The following is an 18,410-nucleotide window of genomic DNA, read 5'->3' as shown; positions in this document are numbered from 1 at the left end:
TTGGGACTGACAGGGCAGAAGGCAGATAGGCCAACAATAAGTGGAGTCTGAGCCAATGAAAGGCAGACTAATCCTAGTTTTGTGCTCCATCTTCCTTCCTGCCAAGTTCTACAAGGGCAACACTGATATTAAGGAGCAGGAAGCTGTCAGGTAGTGCCACCCCTACATGCTGGACTGTAAGTAAGAAGGCAGACAGGTGGGGGCTGGCTGAGTGCAGACAGTGCCCCATTTGCCCTAATGGACCAGCCTCCACTGTTACTGGGCAATGGCTGGCTAAAACAGTCCTGTGCCCAGAGAGACTGAGGGTATTTTTAAAATTTTAATTAGATTTATATCCTGAAAGGAGTCCAGGGTGGCAATATGGGCAGTGCCCTGAAAATGTCACCTTGTCAACAGCCCCTGGTTGCAGCTAACAAAGCCCTGAGATACTATGCCCTTCTTAAATTTGCTGGGGCTTGTGCCAGCACAATGTGTAACCCTCTTGCCTTCATTGGCTGAAGTGCTTCCCTAGATGTAGGGCAGGGATTGGGAATCTTTTTCACTACCACAGCTGTATGTCCTTCTGGGCAACCTTTGAGGGCCACATGCCAGTGGTGGGTGGGGCCAGAGGTAATAGTGGGCAGCACAATTATTTTACCTTTGTACAGTAGGCTAGTTTCTACACACACACCCTCTCTATACTCCATCCAGGCCACCAGGAGGCATTATCAGAGTTCAAGGGCACTTTGCAGCCAGGCAAAAATACTCATGATATAAAGCAGGGTCCATGTACTGGGGAGAGGGTGTGTGTCCTGGGGAGAATTCGAAGGGCCAGATAAGAGAGGCCTGGAGGGTTGCATTTGGCCCCCGGGCCTGAGGTTCCACACCTCTGGTGTAGGGGAACATTCTGTCTCTCTGTATTTCTTCCAGAAGGAGCCCAGGGCAGCTTCCATATGAGATATGTTATAACCTGCCGTGTTGGGAAAACAACACAACAAACCTGTCATCTATATATTTTGCATTCTCCCAGGAATTTTCAGATATCTCTGATCTATGGGATTTAGAGACTGTGGGATGTCTGGACTCTGAGAGATGCAGGGGAAATTATCTCAATTCCCAGATAGGGAATACTGTGTCAAAGCTAGCGCAGAACCAGATTCTGGCTTTGTTGATATTGATGGGGATAAAGTTCTGTCTGCTGGAGCTGTTTTCTGGTCCAAGATATTGAAAATGGCACAGATTTAGAAGAAGCAGAGTTGGCCCATGGAGTGACCCCATGATGTAAGCTGCAACTTTTTTAAACCCAAGGGAAACACAGAAGGGAGTGATATTACTCCAAACAGCACAGAAGCTTCAGCAAGGAAGGAATGGCACACCACTGAAGTCAATCCAGTTTCCAAAAGTGGAATGAGGCAGTGCCCCCTCCCCAACCTGTAAAACCTCTTCAAGAAAGCCAGAGATTCTCTGGGTTGCTGCAGGAGCAAGAAGCTGCTGGACGTGTCCCTCCAAGGAGACAAAGTACAAAAGCGGAATTTTATTCAATTATGCTGGGTGAATATTGCAGGTGAAAACAATATGGAAAAGAAAGAGTTCTCATCACATGCTTTCTCCAATAGATATATCTCCAAAAAGGCTTCTTTATCACATATACACCAAGCCACACGGGAGCTACTTCCCTGTGACACTGCTGTCCCACACTGCTGTCCCACACAGCTGTGATGTGTGTTAACGGCAGCAGGGCCAGTTACAAATAACCTTTCCACCCTCATTGGTACCCTACTGAGAACTATCTATAGAACTTTTATTATACATGGCTAATTAGCACATTTCAAACAAACACATCATAAATAAAACCAATACATCTTTTACTTTGCTCCTCTGCCCAAACCCACACTACCAGCACTGCCCAGATTGAAGTAAACAATAACTGCCTCATTGTGCACAACATACATAACAGTTTGGTTTTTTGATGGTGGTAAACTTTGGGGGGAGAAGAAGGATATCAAAGAACCTGTTTAGATATCTGAACCCTTTAATTTTCTTGGGCACATACACAATCCTCCCCCATCTGCTGGACATGGGAAGAAAATTCAGTCTGATCTACACTGTACTTCTTTTGTTTGAACGTAGTATCTCCCAGATGCCATAGCAGAAAACAAGCATACTTTCTGGGGATGGGACCCAAGGGAGGAGAGGTTCAGGGAAGATCCCACATTTATTTGAATATGATTCAGCCTAGATTAAATGGTGAGGAGACAAGGAAGACCATGCAAAAATCAGAGAGAGACTCATCCTGGATTTTCTCCTTGATAAGGAACATCTGAATAGGCCAGCCTTTCCCAACCAGTGTGCCTCCAGATGTTGTTGGACCACAACTCCCATCAGCCTCAACCAGCATTGCCAATGGTCAGGAAAGATGGGAATTATGGTCCAACAACATCTGGAGGCACACTGGTTGGGAAAGGCTGAAATAGGCCCAAGACATTTTTAAAAAAGAAGAGAGATCCATTTTGCTCTGAGTTAGAATGATGCATTGTGGTAGTTTTGAGGAGAAAAACATATTACTGCTTGTGATGTACTTAGGTTTTCAAAACAACATTTTACAAAGGCAAGAAGCATCTTTTGCAGAACATCCTTAATCAGAAAAATCACTGTCAAAAAATAATGGGCAATATGTTGTAGTCTTCTGCTGCACTGGTGTAGCCCAGGCAGATGAGTAATTATCAGAGAGATTGAACCACCACAACTGGTTTTGAGAAAAAGAGCTTTCTGAAGAGGAACATGCCCTGAAACTATTGTTTTTTGGACTGGAAGGATCCACCCTCTTTTTAAGTCCAGATGTCACTTGGATATTTGGCATATTCTGCTCATTTCCATGGGACTGGAGCACAAGCTTCAATTTCTTTGCCTTCCCATCCTGGCCCCAGGGCATTTTTTTCTGACTGACAACTAAAGATCCAGAATTAGAATTACTGGGATTCCTTGTATCCTTACAAGAGTGTTGTGACTTGTCTGACTTAGAACACCCTTTTCTGGAATTCGTAACATTTGAACAATTTCCTTCTTTCCCAGATGAATGAAGTCTTTTCCCCTGGCTACATTTTTGGGGCTTTCTCTTTTTAATTTTGCTTCCTCTACCTTTACTTTGCATCTTGCTCTCTGCGGCCAGCTTCTCATTTTTGTGGCTATCTGCATTGTCAATGTGAGTCCCATTAAACTGTGAAACCCTCAGAGTAGTACGTCCCTTTGTCCGGTTGTCTCTTTTGATCACTTTCCTCAGTGGTGTGGCTTGACTTGGTTCTTGAGTAAGTAACCAGGATTCCTCATGGCTGCCTGCAGAGATGGCTGCGCTAGAGCAGCAGGTGCAAAGGAGATTGTCAGTGTTACAGCCTCTGGCTAGAAAATGGCTTCTCTGCTGTACGTTTACATTTTCATTGCCCTGTGAAGCAGTAACAGTAGAAATGACCTGGCTTCCAGAAGGAGCATTTAAAACACTCAGGTGGGAATCATAAAGTTGTTGGGTCATCAGCATTTCTGGAGAAGTCTGGGAAACATTGTCCTTTATATGATTAGGTACTCTGGGTGCAGAAATGAAAGTTTGCAAATCAGCTAGAATACTAGGGAGTTGCAGGTGGCCTAGTTGTTCACAGAGCTTCAAGTGCTGCTCATTCTGCTGAGATGTTAATTGCTCCAAACCCTTCTTTAGCAATTGCAGGCTGGATTTCAGATCTGAGATTTCTGTATCTTTCTATGGAAAGTGATCATATGACAAAATGCATTTAAAATCTAGAACATAAATGTCTTCAGTCCAAAGAATCATAGCGAACTAGTGCTGATAATTTACAGAGCTTTCCACTTGAACTGAATGACATTTTACATAGACATTTCACCTATATGGGGGAAATTGCACGTGTGGGTGGGAGAATATACATTTATGTACATCATATATGAAGATGGCACAAGTGTTTATTTTGCCATTATTACATGTGCTTTGAAGCTAATGCAAGCAGTCTCTTCCAAACACAGCAGTTATGGCCAAGTAAACATTTGTACTATCTACACATATATTATACACAACATTTTTTTACATGGAAATTATCTCCAAGTATAGAAAGTATCATGTCTGAAGTAGATCTCAGCATCAGTATTGAGTTGGTTGCTGAATGTATCCTCTTATTAACCACCATAAATAGACAGGCTGATTCACATATTACAGTGAGTAACCACATGTAAGCCAGTCTGTTTCTGGCTGCTGGAGATCCTGAAGGATGGAGTAAGCTTCCTTCCACCTGGAATACTTACAGGGCTTAGGCAGAGAAATTCGGAGACTAGGCCACTTGAAACCCTTCTTCTGCTTTTCTATGTGCTCCATGTAAAGAGCACTTGCCCATCTTTCTCTCTCACTCTATTAAATATTCACAGTTACATGCAAAAAAGTGTGTAATTCATTTTCATATACAAACAATACAGATATAAACTATACAAAAGAAAACACGAAACCAACGATGAGGTAGGTATTAGTTAAAACCCTTCTCTTATTTTTGTCTTTGCAGTATCGCTATTCTCATTTGTTTTATGTTCATTCTTTTCCTGTCATTGCTCTTTCTCCAATAATTTGTGAAATGGTGTTCCCAATTTCATTGATTTTGCAAAATCCCTAACTTCCCTTTTTTTTCACTAAAGCCACTTTCTTTTTGAGCAGGAGCTCCTTCTTAACTTTCCTATTTTAGCTAAAGCTACATTTTTAATATTATGGATTCTTGTACAGTACATTTTTGAAAGTTAATATCTTAAGCAGACATCTCTTTGTGACCCTGATTAATTCCAACACTGAGACCTTATTAACCCATATAACTTATTAGGCTGCTTTCAGAATGTTGTATCAACGCTCTTGGGCAAGATATTTAATTCTGCAAATCAAAGACAAGATGGTGATCACAATGTTTTTGCAGCAGTTCTGTGAATGTGCCTGATACTCCCCCCTTTTCATGCAGAGCAGTCCTCCCCTTACACTTGAAAATAGTCACTTGCTTGGTTGCCTGTGACAGGTTAAAATTGCCTGGGGTCAGCCTGACTAGACAAAGAGAACTAGTTCTTTTTGGCCATCAGCATACTGCAAATAATTAAAGGCACCATCAGATTGTTCAGTATTTTGCGGGAGGGATTCAAGCTCATGTGGGAAATCTAGGTTTGCGCAATTGAAGTGGATTAAAGCATTCTGTCTCCCTACCAAGCACAACATACCCACCTGAAACACACACACATAGCTTACAGTTAGAAAAGTGATATGAAAATGCATTGAGAAGTGTGGCAAGAAATGATTAATAGGAAGACATATGAACACTCCAGAAGCAAATCAAGATGAATGCAGAATGAATGCTTATTGTCATAAAATCTCCATGCAAATTACAACAAATGAGCAATAAAGACTGGATATAATCCGACCTCCGCATAAGCTTTGTGCAAGCAAATCAGTTGAATGTTCAATAAATAGGTCATCTGGAGAAGCTCTGACATAGATGTGAATAGGCTGCTCTCATTTCCAGTAGCTTATATCTTCCCAACAAACATATGCTCAGAGTGAAACAACTTCTGGGATGAGGATTTCTAGGTAAATTTAAGATCCATGATATCAATCTTGCATTTTTATTATTAGGAAGGGAATGAAGATTATTTTTCCCCACAATAAAACTGAACATCATTATTTTTGTGAAATCCACTCAATCCAAGAAATAAGCCAGTTCCCTGTGAAAATTTCCCACTGCCTGAAGTTTATACACAAGAGTATTTTGAAAGAAATGTATGGGGGAGGGACCCATTTATTTTGCTGATTGTGAACCTGAGGGTTTTTTGGAATTTTGGAGTCTGATCTGCAGCAAACTACACTCCCTAACAGTGCACTACAGCTAAAAAGCTGGCTATTATTTCATAATAGGAAGCATACAGATGAAGACACAATCTGATAATTACTCTATATTTTCTGAAGAAAGAAAAGAAGAAGCAGAAGCAAAGTTCAGCTAAATAAAGAACAATTTCTGCACTTACACTTTCCAATCTTTTCTCCATTCCCAGTAATGTCTGCTCCATTTCATTTTTGTCTCTCAAAGCATTCAGTACCAATTCATAATGAGACTGAGATGTTTCTTGCACTAGACACAGAAATCAATACAAACCACATTTATTCCATCACATTTATTCTGTTGAAGATAAAATGCCACTTAATGTTTCTCAATGGAATTGGAATAAAATGGTATACTCTGGTAACACAGTCATGAGGTCACCATGGATTATGAAGTGGGTGTAACTTCTAATACAGAGAGCTAGAAAACCCACACAGTATTGTTTGAACTGACATAACATTGATCAACTAATCCTTTCAAGTGGCCATACTCAATGAAAAAGGGTTCATATTAACTTTTTGTTATAAAATTCTTTCGCTTCTTATGTTACACATACACATGCCCAGGGCAATTACTTATTGGTATGATTTTTCCACATGCCTGGTCTTCAAGTAACCCAGGGTTATATGCATGGCACAGCCCAACCTAATATACTTCATCATGCCACAATTCTACCAGCGACTAAGATGATAGCTGTGTGGAATGTTCTTGGAAATCACACCAGCTTTTAAAAACCTGGCATTTGCACACACAAAAGTTTAGCATACTTTGTGTAGTTCATGCTTGTTAACTAAAAAAACAACCCCACCCTATGAATAACAGAACTAAAAAGAAAGGCCATCTGGTCCACCACATACCACCTTCCAGCCCTCCCACACAACCCAGAGCACTATTTTCTGCATGCAGAAAATAAATGGTATATCCACAAAGGAATTAGCTCCAGATGCAGCTACAAAGGAAGGCAAACATTAAGTTCTGCTTTGCTTGATGGCTGGTACATTACATATAGAGTTTGCATCAGCAGATATAAATTCCAGCTATAACTGGGTTTGTGATAATGCCAACAGCACACAACCACTGCTATCAGGAACTTCATAATGTCTACTGCTATCTGCAATAATTCTGATCATAGTTGACAGATCTTAGTACAGTATATATTTTATTCTGCAATTTTACACAAGCACAGAAAAACTGCAAAAGGTAGCACTTGGTACAGCATGTAATAATTTCCTGAAAACTATTATTTATCAATTAAATGCTGCCATCACTGTGCACTATACAGCAAGAGGATAGGTCTGTGCCCTAAGACTTACAATCTAAAATTCAACACAGGACAGGCAACAGAGGGAAAAGAGTGTGGCAGAGGGAGCGGTGGTATTTGTTTATTTCAGTCACACACACGTAGTTTATAGGACCACATGGGAACTAAGAGATAATGTTAACTGTCAGACTTCTGTGTTGCTGTGTTTGTTTCTTGGATGAAAGAGATTATCTAGAGTTCTAGACCATTTTCATTCTGGTTTCAGGCTTAATTTTGGGACATGGACAGGCCTAGTTGACAACCTACACCAGGAACTGGACAGAGGGAGTCACTGCGCTTGGCTTCAGTCTGTTCTTGATGGGTATCAGCCTGGCTGAAAGATAAGCTTCACGGTAGTCTTTAAATAAATAAATAAAACATGATACCCATTTCATTTCTCTTAATAAACACATTTTTTATGCAGTTTTGACTTATGTACACATTTTTGCAAGCAATTTCTCCTAATATAATGCACGTTTGTATGTTATTTTCACTACTATATTCATTTTAATGCACAATTTCCCCTAATAAATGCATTTTGTAAACATTGCTTGGTTGGAACACAAAATCTGGGTAAGTGCAAGTTCTGAAGGTAGCTGTGTTTCGGTTTGCATATTGTTTCTGGAAGTGCAAATGGAAAGATTTGGCCTTTAAATGTAAACTTAGTTGAATTTCTTGCCCATCCCTATTTAAAAAAACAATAAAGAACTCATTTCCGGTGAACAGGAAAACATGTCACAATTTACAATTTATATTACTTATTAACCGCAGAATACCTAAAGGATGGCCTCTTTCCATATCATCTTGCCCACAAAGTAAGGTGTGATGAAAAGCCCTTCTTTTCACCCGGACACAGGTGGATGTTAGGTTAGCACAAGATGGCTTTTTCTGTAGCTGCATCCCAGTTGTGGAATTCCCTTCCATCAAAGGTTTGTTTGTCACTCTCTCTTTTTAACCTCACCAGGTGGACAACTTTGTTCAGGCAGGTTTTTAATTTAACCTTAGTATTTTAAGATGAATCTGATAGTTTAATTATCTACCATCCTGTTTCTGGTTTGTGTTTTTTTTTTGTAATAGCTATAATTATAAATTATTGCTTTATTGTTGTTTGAATGTTGCTGAACACTATTCTGACAAGTGGAAAAGTGGGATATAAAGAATTCTAATAAATAAAATGTAGAAAATTGGACTAAGACTGGACAGAGATCCAGGTTCAAATTCTTACTCAGCCTTCAAAATCACTGGGTGACCTTGAGCCAGTCACCATCTCAAACTAACCCTACAGATTCATTTTTTAATTTATTTATTACATTATATCACACTTTTCCTCCAAAGGGCTCAAGGTGACATACAAACATAGTTCTTCTCCCAATTTTATCCTTACAGCAACTATGTGAGATAGTTTAGGGTGAGAGACAGTGTCTTAAAGGCCAAGTGGGATTTGAACCCTTGTCTACCAGGTTCCACCCTAACCATTACATCATACTGTGAGAATAAAATAGGAAGAACCGTGTACTGTCCTGGACTCTTTGGAGGAAAGACAGCATTAAAACCATGGGAATAAATAAATGCAATGTGTATAGCTAAGAACTAATGCCCATGAGACAGAAAGTGGTATATCCCTTCTGACCTTTGTTTTCTTATATATCAATTTTATATTTTTAATATATTCCATACTTTCCTTAACCATTCATGTTTTCTCAGGACAGCTGATGCTTTTCAATATTTCACGAAAGTCAGTAAAATAAATCTTACAGCTCTTATCAAATTCAGTACTATCTCTTGTTTACACACAGCTTCTTTCGTATAATTCATCTAACAAACTAGTTGATCTCAGGGCATTTTCAATTCATCATTTCCTCAAACTAATTGCATTTACCACCATTTCCCAAAAGGTCATTACTCTTGTACGGTACCAACACATATGATAAAAAAACTTTTACATTATTACAGTACCATCATTTCTCATTATTATTTTCATAGATGTTATATAGCTGTTTCCATGGCAGAAGCACAGTTAGATCTGTCGAAGATGCCACAGTTGCAGCCAAGCGTATTACTTGACCCTAGTCAACCTTGCTCAAAAACTTGACAAAAAGCAAAATTCTCATTAAAAATCTGGCTGTAACATCTAAGATGAGCTTCCTGAAATGAAAAGGCTCCTTTCCTCCACAGCAGTTATTCTTATTAATGGCTAATACATTACTGCACAAGGCTACAGAGTACAGAATGCAGATGATGTGACATCTTTCTTTTCCCTCTAAAAAAAAATACTCCTAAGTGACAGATTCTCCACTAAAAGCCAACACAATCCCTTTTGGGTTTATTAGTTTAAGCATCCTGGGAAGTCTTGGTGCCCTTGCCATGGCTTTTACATTTATTAGTTCAAAAACCCATCCATTTCCTCAAATTAATGAATTTGAATGCCAAGCCTCATATATTACTTGGGTTTTAATGGGTATCTTGAACTTTCACTGTAATTCTCAGCAGTTCTCCTGGTAACACCATCCAATGGATACCATGTCAGATTTTCAGAGGATGTTTTCAAATGACTTGAGAAAAAGCACAGCAACCTGGGCATTGTCTTTAGGATTGCATTATTCTGGAAAGTGGTGTAATCAAATCACACAATGTTTCAGTGATGGATATCAACCTATCCAGCTGCCTGCTGTTCATTCTTAGGAAGTCAGCCATCAGCAATACAAGGGCTCCCATTTTTAAAATCTGTGTAAAATACAATACCTAAAAATACAACCCTGTTTGACTTAGGAGGATGTTCACCAAATTTAGGACTAACAGCTGCCTACATTCAATAATGTGGTCCTTCAGTAACATGACACCATAAAAGCTGGTGTTCCACTTTAATACAGGGGCTGCAGTTCAATGGTGGAGCATATGCTTTGCATGTGAAGGTCCCAGGTTCAGTCTCTGGTATATTTATGTAGGAATGGGGGAAACTGTTGTCTGAAACCCTGAAGAACCACTGCCAGTCAGTGTAGACCAGGGGCGAGCAGCCTTCAGGCTTGTTGAATCTACTTTTTTACTTATTACAAAAGCTTCCCAAGTTCATGAATTACCGTATATTCCGGCGTATAAGACGACTGGGCGTATAAGACAACCCCCAACTTTTCCAGTTAAAATATAGAGTTTGGGATATACTCGCCGTATAAGACTACCCCTGCTTATGACATGCAAGCGATGTACCTTACCGGCGATTGGCTGGTTGTTGTATACAAAGCCTATCGTGCGAAGGCAAGAATGTCTTTGAAGTCAAGACTAGGGGCGTCAGACCCCTCCCACTCTCCAGTTCATTGTTGCCTTCCTATCGAACAAGTTTGTTATTCCAGATAGCGTAGCTAAGTTTCTTGTTTTTTGTTTGTGTATTCGTTTCCCAGAGTGTGAAGGCTTTGTTATCTGTCTATCCTACGTTTCTTCCTTCCCTCTGTCTTGTGTTTGACATCGTTTGTCTCGTTGTTCCTGGGGAATTCCTTGGGGGGGGCCCTCCCTTCCCTGATCCTTTCCCCCAGAACTTTAGCCTACGGCTCCCAGAGATACCGCGGCTGCGGTTCTCTCTCTCTAAGGCTGCTGCCTTAGTCTCCTTTTGTTAAGGGAGCTTACAGCTTTCCTTCTCGCCCAGAGGCACTCCTCCGCCCTCGTTTAGCCTCGCAGGAGCCGCTGCTCTCTGCCGATCCTAACGGCGATTCCGGGAGACCGCGGCTGCGACTCTCCCTAGCTCAGCAGGCGGCCGCAAGTCTAATCGAGAGCTTCCGATCGCGGCTCGCCGCCTCGCGCCGCCTCGCTCTCTCCCTTTTATCGCCGCCTATTTCGGCGGCCCCAGAGCCTGCGGCTGCGGCTCTTTCCCTTGCTCTGCCCCCCCTCCCTCCGGCTTTCTCAGCGGCAGTTAATTACGCCGCGACGACCATTGAAGCCTGCGGCTCCGTTTAAATTTGGCGCTTCGTGAGCCCGTCTCCGCGGCTATTAAGACATAGCTCGTCCCCCAGCCGCCATCGACGACTGTTGAGTTTTTTAAAAATTTTGAGAAGCTTGAGCTAGTTGGCGCTCTCTTTAGACCGCCATTGCTCCTTCCTCACCCCAAACCTTTCTCATTGGCTCAATTTTCCCGCTCTTTTTCAGCACCCGGCGTATAAGATGACCCCCGACTTTTGAGAAGATTTTCCTGGGTTAAAAAGTCGTCTTATACGCCGGAATATACGGTACATTATTATTGCAAAACCGTCCTATCCCTTATATACCCAGTTGATCACTGCGCTCTGTTTTTTAAAAAGATGTTTTTAAATGTTTTGTTTTAATAAGTTTTTAAAAATATTTTGTTTTAATGTTTTTAAAGATGTTTTGATGTATTTTAAAGTCTGTTTTTCAGATGCTTTAGAATATTTTTAGTGTTTTGTCTGCCACCCTGGGCAAGATATACATTTAATTAATAACATATGATAGACTAACACATTGTGGAGAATTGGTGATGGGCAAATTCTCATTGGTTGATTTAGTTCAGAATTACTAGCTTTCCTGGCGAGTGATTAGAAAGAAACCTTATTATTTTCTCAAGAGTTCTCTCCCAGCTTGTAACACTGGCACATGTGCACTGCAATAGCACATGCTGCACCCTAAAGAGCTCTGCTCCTACCATGCCATAGAGCAGCTTGGAAATTCAACTGCCTCCTCCCTCCTGCCTTGTTCTGCCTGGGAACTAGGGATGGGATCCATTGGCCAGTTCCAGTTCAAAAGAATTCCACCGACCTGGCATTGATTTGTATTTGTTATGTATCTGCTAAACGCTGCTTTTACCAATCTGGGGGGGTTTTAGCTTGGAAAAATGTCAATATTAATATCAATATTTTAAAAGAAATATCAATATTTCCTTTAAAAATATAAATATTTTGAAGAAAATCAATATTTTAAAAGGAAGTATTGATACATTATCATTCTTACAAATGGATGTTTTAGAGGCAGGTTTTTTTAAAAAAAAAACAAAAGTCCATTTTCAAAAATAGCAGCGGAAATTCGCTACATTAAAATCTGATCTTTGGCTATTGAGAATAAGAGAATTAATGGAACATTTGGTACCAAATCCAAATTGGGTGGAATTCTAGCACATCCCTACTGGGAACAAGAGGGAGTGGGGAAACAGCTAATGTACAACATGTTTTCAAGGGAAAAAATCAGGAGAATAGATCCAAACCTGGAGCAGATACAAAACAAAAAGTACTTTGGTTGTGTAGCTGTCTGAGGCTAACATTAAAGAAAATCTGTGCATGCACTTGCAAAGTAGTTGGCTTTGCAGCTAACACTATGTAACAGCAATCAAGGAGAGTTTAATAGAGAGTAAAGGGCTTTCTTCAAGAACTTTTGCATGCGTGTGTACACAGCAGCCGTGTCAGCATGACTGCTAATTGTGCATACCTCATATTTACATTCCAAGCCAAAGAACTTTTTTGGGGGGGGGGATGGGATTCTATATATAGTACAGCTGAGCATTACAAACTGAAAAAAATCATATTCCAAAACATTAAATTATGAACTTCCCAGGCTATGGTCTGAAGCATATAAGGCCAACTCTCTGTTGAAGCTAAGCAGGGTCAGGTCTGGTCAGTGCCTGGATGGGACACCACCTGGGAACCATATGTAAGCTGCCTTGGGTTTCATGAAAAGAAAGGCGGGGTATAAATGTAATAAATAAATAAATAAACTTCAGCAACATTTCTGGAGAATGTAATGTCTGAATGAGCAGAAAGCAAAATAATTGTCACTGAAATCAGCATCTGGTACATATGAATGGAATCAGAGCATGGACATTCTTTACCTCTGGATTATTTATGCATAAGATTTATGGGGCAGTCATTCCTGTGGCAAGAAACAGTGATGTGACTGAACATGTTTTTGCTAATGTGGCATTTCTGAAAAATTGTTATATCTACATGCTACATTAGCAAGAAACACTTTCTCTTTTATTGTTACTTCCACAGCTGACGTGATGAGGAGTAACCCTTGATAATAATTAAAATTCACTAATACAACAACAACAACAACAACACATTTTTACCTACCCTTCACCCAAAGGTCCTAGGGTGGGTCACACCAATTTTAAAATACAGCATAAAAACAATTTAAAACAACCTAAAATCACAAAATAGGGTGGGTCTGAAAAATTTCTTCAGCATTTGCCTAAAACTGTACAGTGAAGTTGCCAGACGTACCTCAATCAGGAAGGAGTTACACAACTTAGGGGCCAGTACAGAGAATGCCCTCTCCCAGACCACCACCACCCAAGCTTCTGAGGGTGGTAAAACTACCAAGAAGGCCCCCTCTCCTGATCTCAACACCCAAAAAGGTCTGTACAGTAGGAGGCGGTCTCTCTGATATTTGGAACCTAAGTCATTTAGGACTTTAAACACTAGTATGAGCACCTTGAATTTGGCCCAGAAAGAAACTGGCAACTAATGCAGCTGTTTTAGACCAGAGGTTATATGAGATCTAAAGGGAACCCCAGCTAGTAATCTGGCTGCTGCATTTTGGACCAGTTGAAGTTTCCAAGTCATCTTCAAGGGCAGTCCCAGATGGACACATTTATTTATTTAGTCCCAGATAGAGCACATTTATTTTTATTTATTTATTTGAGTTATATCCCACCCTTTCTTCCAGTAGGAGCCCAGGGCAGCAAACAAAAGCACTAAAAACACTTTAAAAAATAATAAAAACAGACTTCAAAATATATTAAAACACAACAACCATTAAAAACATATTAAAAGAAAACATCTTTAAAAACATTTTCTAAAAAGCTTTAAAAACATTTTTAAAAAAGAAAGTTTAAAAATATATTGAAAAGCAATTCCAGCACAGAAGCTGACTGGGATAAGGTCTCTACTTAAAAGGCTTGTTGAAAGAAGGTCTTCAGTAGGCACCGAAAAGATAACAGCGACGGTGCCTATCTAATATTTAAGGGGAGGGAATTCCAAAGGGTAGGTGCCACTACACTAAAGGCCCACTTCCTATGTTATGCGGAACAGACTTCCTGATAAGATGGTATCTGCAGGAGGCCCTCACCTGCAGAGTGCAGTGATTGACTGGGTATATAAGGGTATATATATCCAGAAAGTGCTCACCCAAAGAATTACTGTATTTGGGTATCACAAAAAATTAAATAAAACTAGAAATCATTGGAGAGTAAGTTATTTGGTGGTAAATTTCAGCAACTGGTTCTGAAGATGATATCAAAGCAGAGGCCATTCAGCAGTAGTGAGTGAGAAAATGTATTGAACATAAGAACAGTCGTACTGGATCAGGCTAAAGATGCATCTAGTCCATGATCCTGTTCCCACAGTGGCCAAAAGGTAAGTCCACAGGTAGGACCTGAATGTAACAGTGTGATTCCCAGCAGCTGATATTTAAAGGCATACTGCCTTGGAGACAGAAATCGCCTGAAAGGAACTTCTGGTAACTCTTAGATTTTATGCTATATTCAAATTAAGAGGGGTGACAGATTCCATTATGCAAAACAAATGTTTAGAGCTTTAAGGTTTATGGTTTTACTTTTTAGTTTGTTACAACTAAATTGGGTACATAATTTGTTTATAATTCATGCTAAAAATGGTTGAATATAGAAAGATGGCATATAAATGTTTTAACTGTGCTTACTGACTAAGGGCTTCTGATGTGACAACTCCCACTACTTCTCTTGAAGGAACATTTTTTCAACTCTTTTGAAATTGCGTAGGTGAGGGTTTTTTTAAAAAAACATGGGACACACACCAAACAAACATTAAATCAATAAAATAAATGTGCTAGTCACATTTTTTTTAAGTGAACATCTCACTTGAAACATAGAGGGGAATGCAAGACAGACAAATTGATTAGTGTTCATTTTGCTTTTATATATGTCTGTCAAAAGCATTGTGAATAGAGTTGCCAGGTTCAGGGCCTGATCCTGATCCTGTATCTTTAGGAGAAGAGAAAGTCAGCAAAATGCAGGTGTTCTTGCAATACTGTAATGGGAAAAACCACAAGGTGGAATTCTTCCTTCCCCCTGCACAACTTTTAAAGATACAGAAGACCTCTTGGAGGCAGGGCCTGGCAACCAAGAGGTCTTCTGTATCTTTAAAAGTTGTGCAGGGAGAAGGGAGAATTCCACCTTGTGGTTTGTCCCATTACAGAGTTCCAAGAACACCTGCACTTGGCTGACTTTCTCCTCTCCTAAAGATACAGGATCAGTCTCAGGCCCTGAGCCTGGCAACCCTAACTGTGAAGGGCAAAGGGAATCAAAGGAGAAACCTACCAGAAGGAGAGCTTAGTTTTCTTTTGAAGTCATTATTACATTATCCATTTTTGGTTCCCACTGTGCTAAATCAATGGCACACATCTCTGTGACATTTCTCACTAGGTAAAGAACTGCAGAGTCAGGCACAGAGGCAAAAAGGAAAGAGGGGTAATGGGTCTGCTTAGCTATGCACAACTCTACATAATGAGCTTAAAATGAGCTAAAACCATTGCCTTCTTCACATGAGGCCACATTCCCAAAACAAATGCCCTATATTCACAGCAACCAGAAACTAGGACATTGTCCATCTGATGCAGTGGGAAGTCTAATACACCAACCTATTTCCTGTTGCTTCTCTATATACCAATAAAACATAATATATACAATTTTCTCCCATAGGTACACAATGATAGCTGCAATCTTTCAAAATGCCAGTCAGCTGGAGGAAAACTTTACTGTCTTTTGCACTAGATGCAGGAAATGAGATATTTGGATTTCAAATGGAACACATTTAACTGATACCCTTCCAAGACTGCACCACAGTTACTTAGATTGTAGGAAGATAATTAACCGTTACTGAGATCACAGTCAAACAGCAGTGTTTATTGGCAGCCAGTTACACACAGATGAACCAATGCATATGGAGGAAGCAATATGTTGAATGTGGCTGATTAGCTTTCATCATGCATGCAACATTCTGCTGCAATGTTATTTGTTAATTTGGCAAATGCCAAGTGTTCTTTTCCAGATTTGCTGACTTAGGGTGCAACTCTAACCTCCCTTCTTGCATCCACATCATTGCTGCTCATGGCACCTACGGCAGAATGTAGGGAGACAGGACCACTGGGCCCTGTGTAGTGACAGCTGGTGACTCCATGTCATGGGGTAGTGGAATCCGCTTTGGGTTTTAGTCCAAACTCCCAAGGAGCTGTCCAAGGTGCTGAATAATCCAACACAGCAATTTCTAATTGAGTAGTGATCCTAACCAGTCCGCATCTGTGTTGGAATTGCTTTTTAAGATATTTTTAAATATGTTTTTGTTTTAATATGTTTTTAAAGATGTTATGTTTTAATATATTTTATACTCTGTTTTTAAGATGTTTTAGAGTGTTTTTAGCATTTTGTTTGCCGCCCTGGGCTCCTTCTGGGAGGAAGGGTGTGATTTAAATTAATTTAATCGATCAGTCAATCATCATAATCATCATCATGACAACAACAACTTGGGCCCCATGCCTGGCTCTCACAGGGCCACTGGGTTGGATCTCATCACTGATGAGATGGCGAGAAAGACAAGTGTCACTATGTAAGGAGAAGGATAGCAACCAGAGGCTGTCAAAATCAGAATCAGAATTCTTTGTTTTTAGCTGTAGAATTTAATGTCCATGTTATTTATATGCAAAATATGTCAGTTCCCACCCATTGAACCTCTCACTTCAAAGCCTGATATTGAACAAGGCATGATATTTTGGAGCTCTGCCTCATTATCAGTGACGTATTGTTTACTGTATTTGAATGAGAAAATGCTGCTGTGGAGCCCTACACTATGAAAACCTATATTTCACATTGCCTTACAGAAACATAGCTAAGTTTGGCAGCAATGCTAAAGTATAGTTTTTGAATGATTGGCAGGCAGGTTTTTAAAAACACATGCACAGGTCCAAAGCAAATTTCAAATTATAGTGGCCAGTGGTTCAATTAGTAGGCTTCTATACTTGGATTAGGAATGGGTGAGAATTTTGATTCAATTTACATTTCAAGCTAAGTCTATCAAATTCACACCTTCTGAAACAAAATGACACGTGAAACACAGCCATTCTTCAAAATTCGCACTTATTCAAATTTTGCGCTACAGTTTGCTAACCAATGTTGACAAAAATGCAGCATTAGGAGGAAAGTGTATGTAAAAATATATGAATATATGAGCGAAAATAACATGCAAAAATACATTATATTACAAGGAATGGCTTGAAAAAATCTGTACATTAGTCAAAGCTAATGCTGCCCTGGGCTCCTACTAGAAGGAAGGGTGAGATATAAATCAAATAAATAAATAAATAAAAACTGCCTACAAACTGTGTTTATTCACACTAATATGCTGGAGAATTTTCATGAGGATTAAAAAGAAATGACAAATTGCTGCAGAAATGTGGAAAACTGAATTTAAGACTGGAAAAATGAGAAATTGAGAAAACCCAAATAGACAGATGTTTCCATCCCTAACTTGGACACAGGTATAGGATTTATATCCAAGCCTGACCATAGACTGACTGGACTGCCTTGTGCATTAGCTCATGGCATCACTTTCCCTAACTGTAAATATGGAAATAGTGACATAGAGTTATACTCAATGATAGTCCTACTCAGAGAAGACTCACCTAACTTAGGCACAATCATTTCAATAGTAGGACTAGCGTTAGAGAAAATCCAGAGTGCTGAGGGGTTGAACAAGGTAAAGGAAACAATGTTGCCTTTTAAAAATAAAAAATAATTAGTTCCACATTTTTGTAGATAATTTATATTCGATTTCAAAGTGAATTTTCTAGTCATGTCATACAACTATCATTTCCAAATTTGCCATAGTTGGTGCACCCAAGGTGCTTGCAAACTGTCACTATTTACATATAAAGCCTGGGTTCCTACTGAGAGGAAGGATGGGATATAAATCAAATAATAAATAAAAAAATAAAGAACTTGGATCAGAAAAACCATTTCCCCTACTACTGTCCAATAAAGGGATAGTATCCTCCCCCTCTCTTCCTCCTTCCCTCTCCAGTCCCCTCCCCCTCCTCCTCCCCCTCCTCCATGGTCAGTGATTGCAAGGAAGTTAATCCCACTGAACTCAATAAGCATGCAAATGATCAGACCTGCCTTTCCCTTTCCCCTCCCCCTCCCTCTTCTCCTTTCTCCTCTCTCCTTCCCCTCCCCTCTTTCCCTTCTCCCCTCCCTTCCTCATCCCTTC

General features: G+C 39.9%; 1 protein-coding gene across 9 annotated transcripts in view; it reads right to left on the bottom strand.

Annotated features, from left to right (window-relative positions):
- Positions 1 to 2,391: 2,391 nt before the first annotated feature.
- The window catches only part of IHO1 (interactor of HORMAD1 1), a 78,266-nt gene continuing 62,247 nt past the window's right edge, over positions 2,392 to 18,410 (bottom strand). For all 9 annotated transcript variants that reach the window (XM_061618876.1, XM_061618877.1, XM_061618871.1 and 6 more), the window contains exons 7-8: positions 6,025 to 6,128; positions 2,392 to 3,727 (exon numbers count right to left, since the gene is read on the bottom strand). In XM_061618876.1, the coding sequence (XP_061474860.1) occupies positions 2,615 to 3,727; positions 6,025 to 6,128 (1,217 nt within the window). In that variant the 3' untranslated portion in view covers positions 2,392 to 2,614. The remainder of the gene's footprint in view (positions 3,728 to 6,024; positions 6,129 to 18,410) is intronic.

The sequence above is a fragment of the Rhineura floridana genome, chromosome 3, assembly GCF_030035675.1.
Source record: "Rhineura floridana isolate rRhiFlo1 chromosome 3, rRhiFlo1.hap2, whole genome shotgun sequence".
NCBI lineage: Eukaryota > Metazoa > Chordata > Lepidosauria > Squamata > Rhineuridae > Rhineura > Rhineura floridana.
Note: the sequence above shows the minus strand (reverse complement) of the source record. Positions and strands in the feature narration are given on the sequence as shown.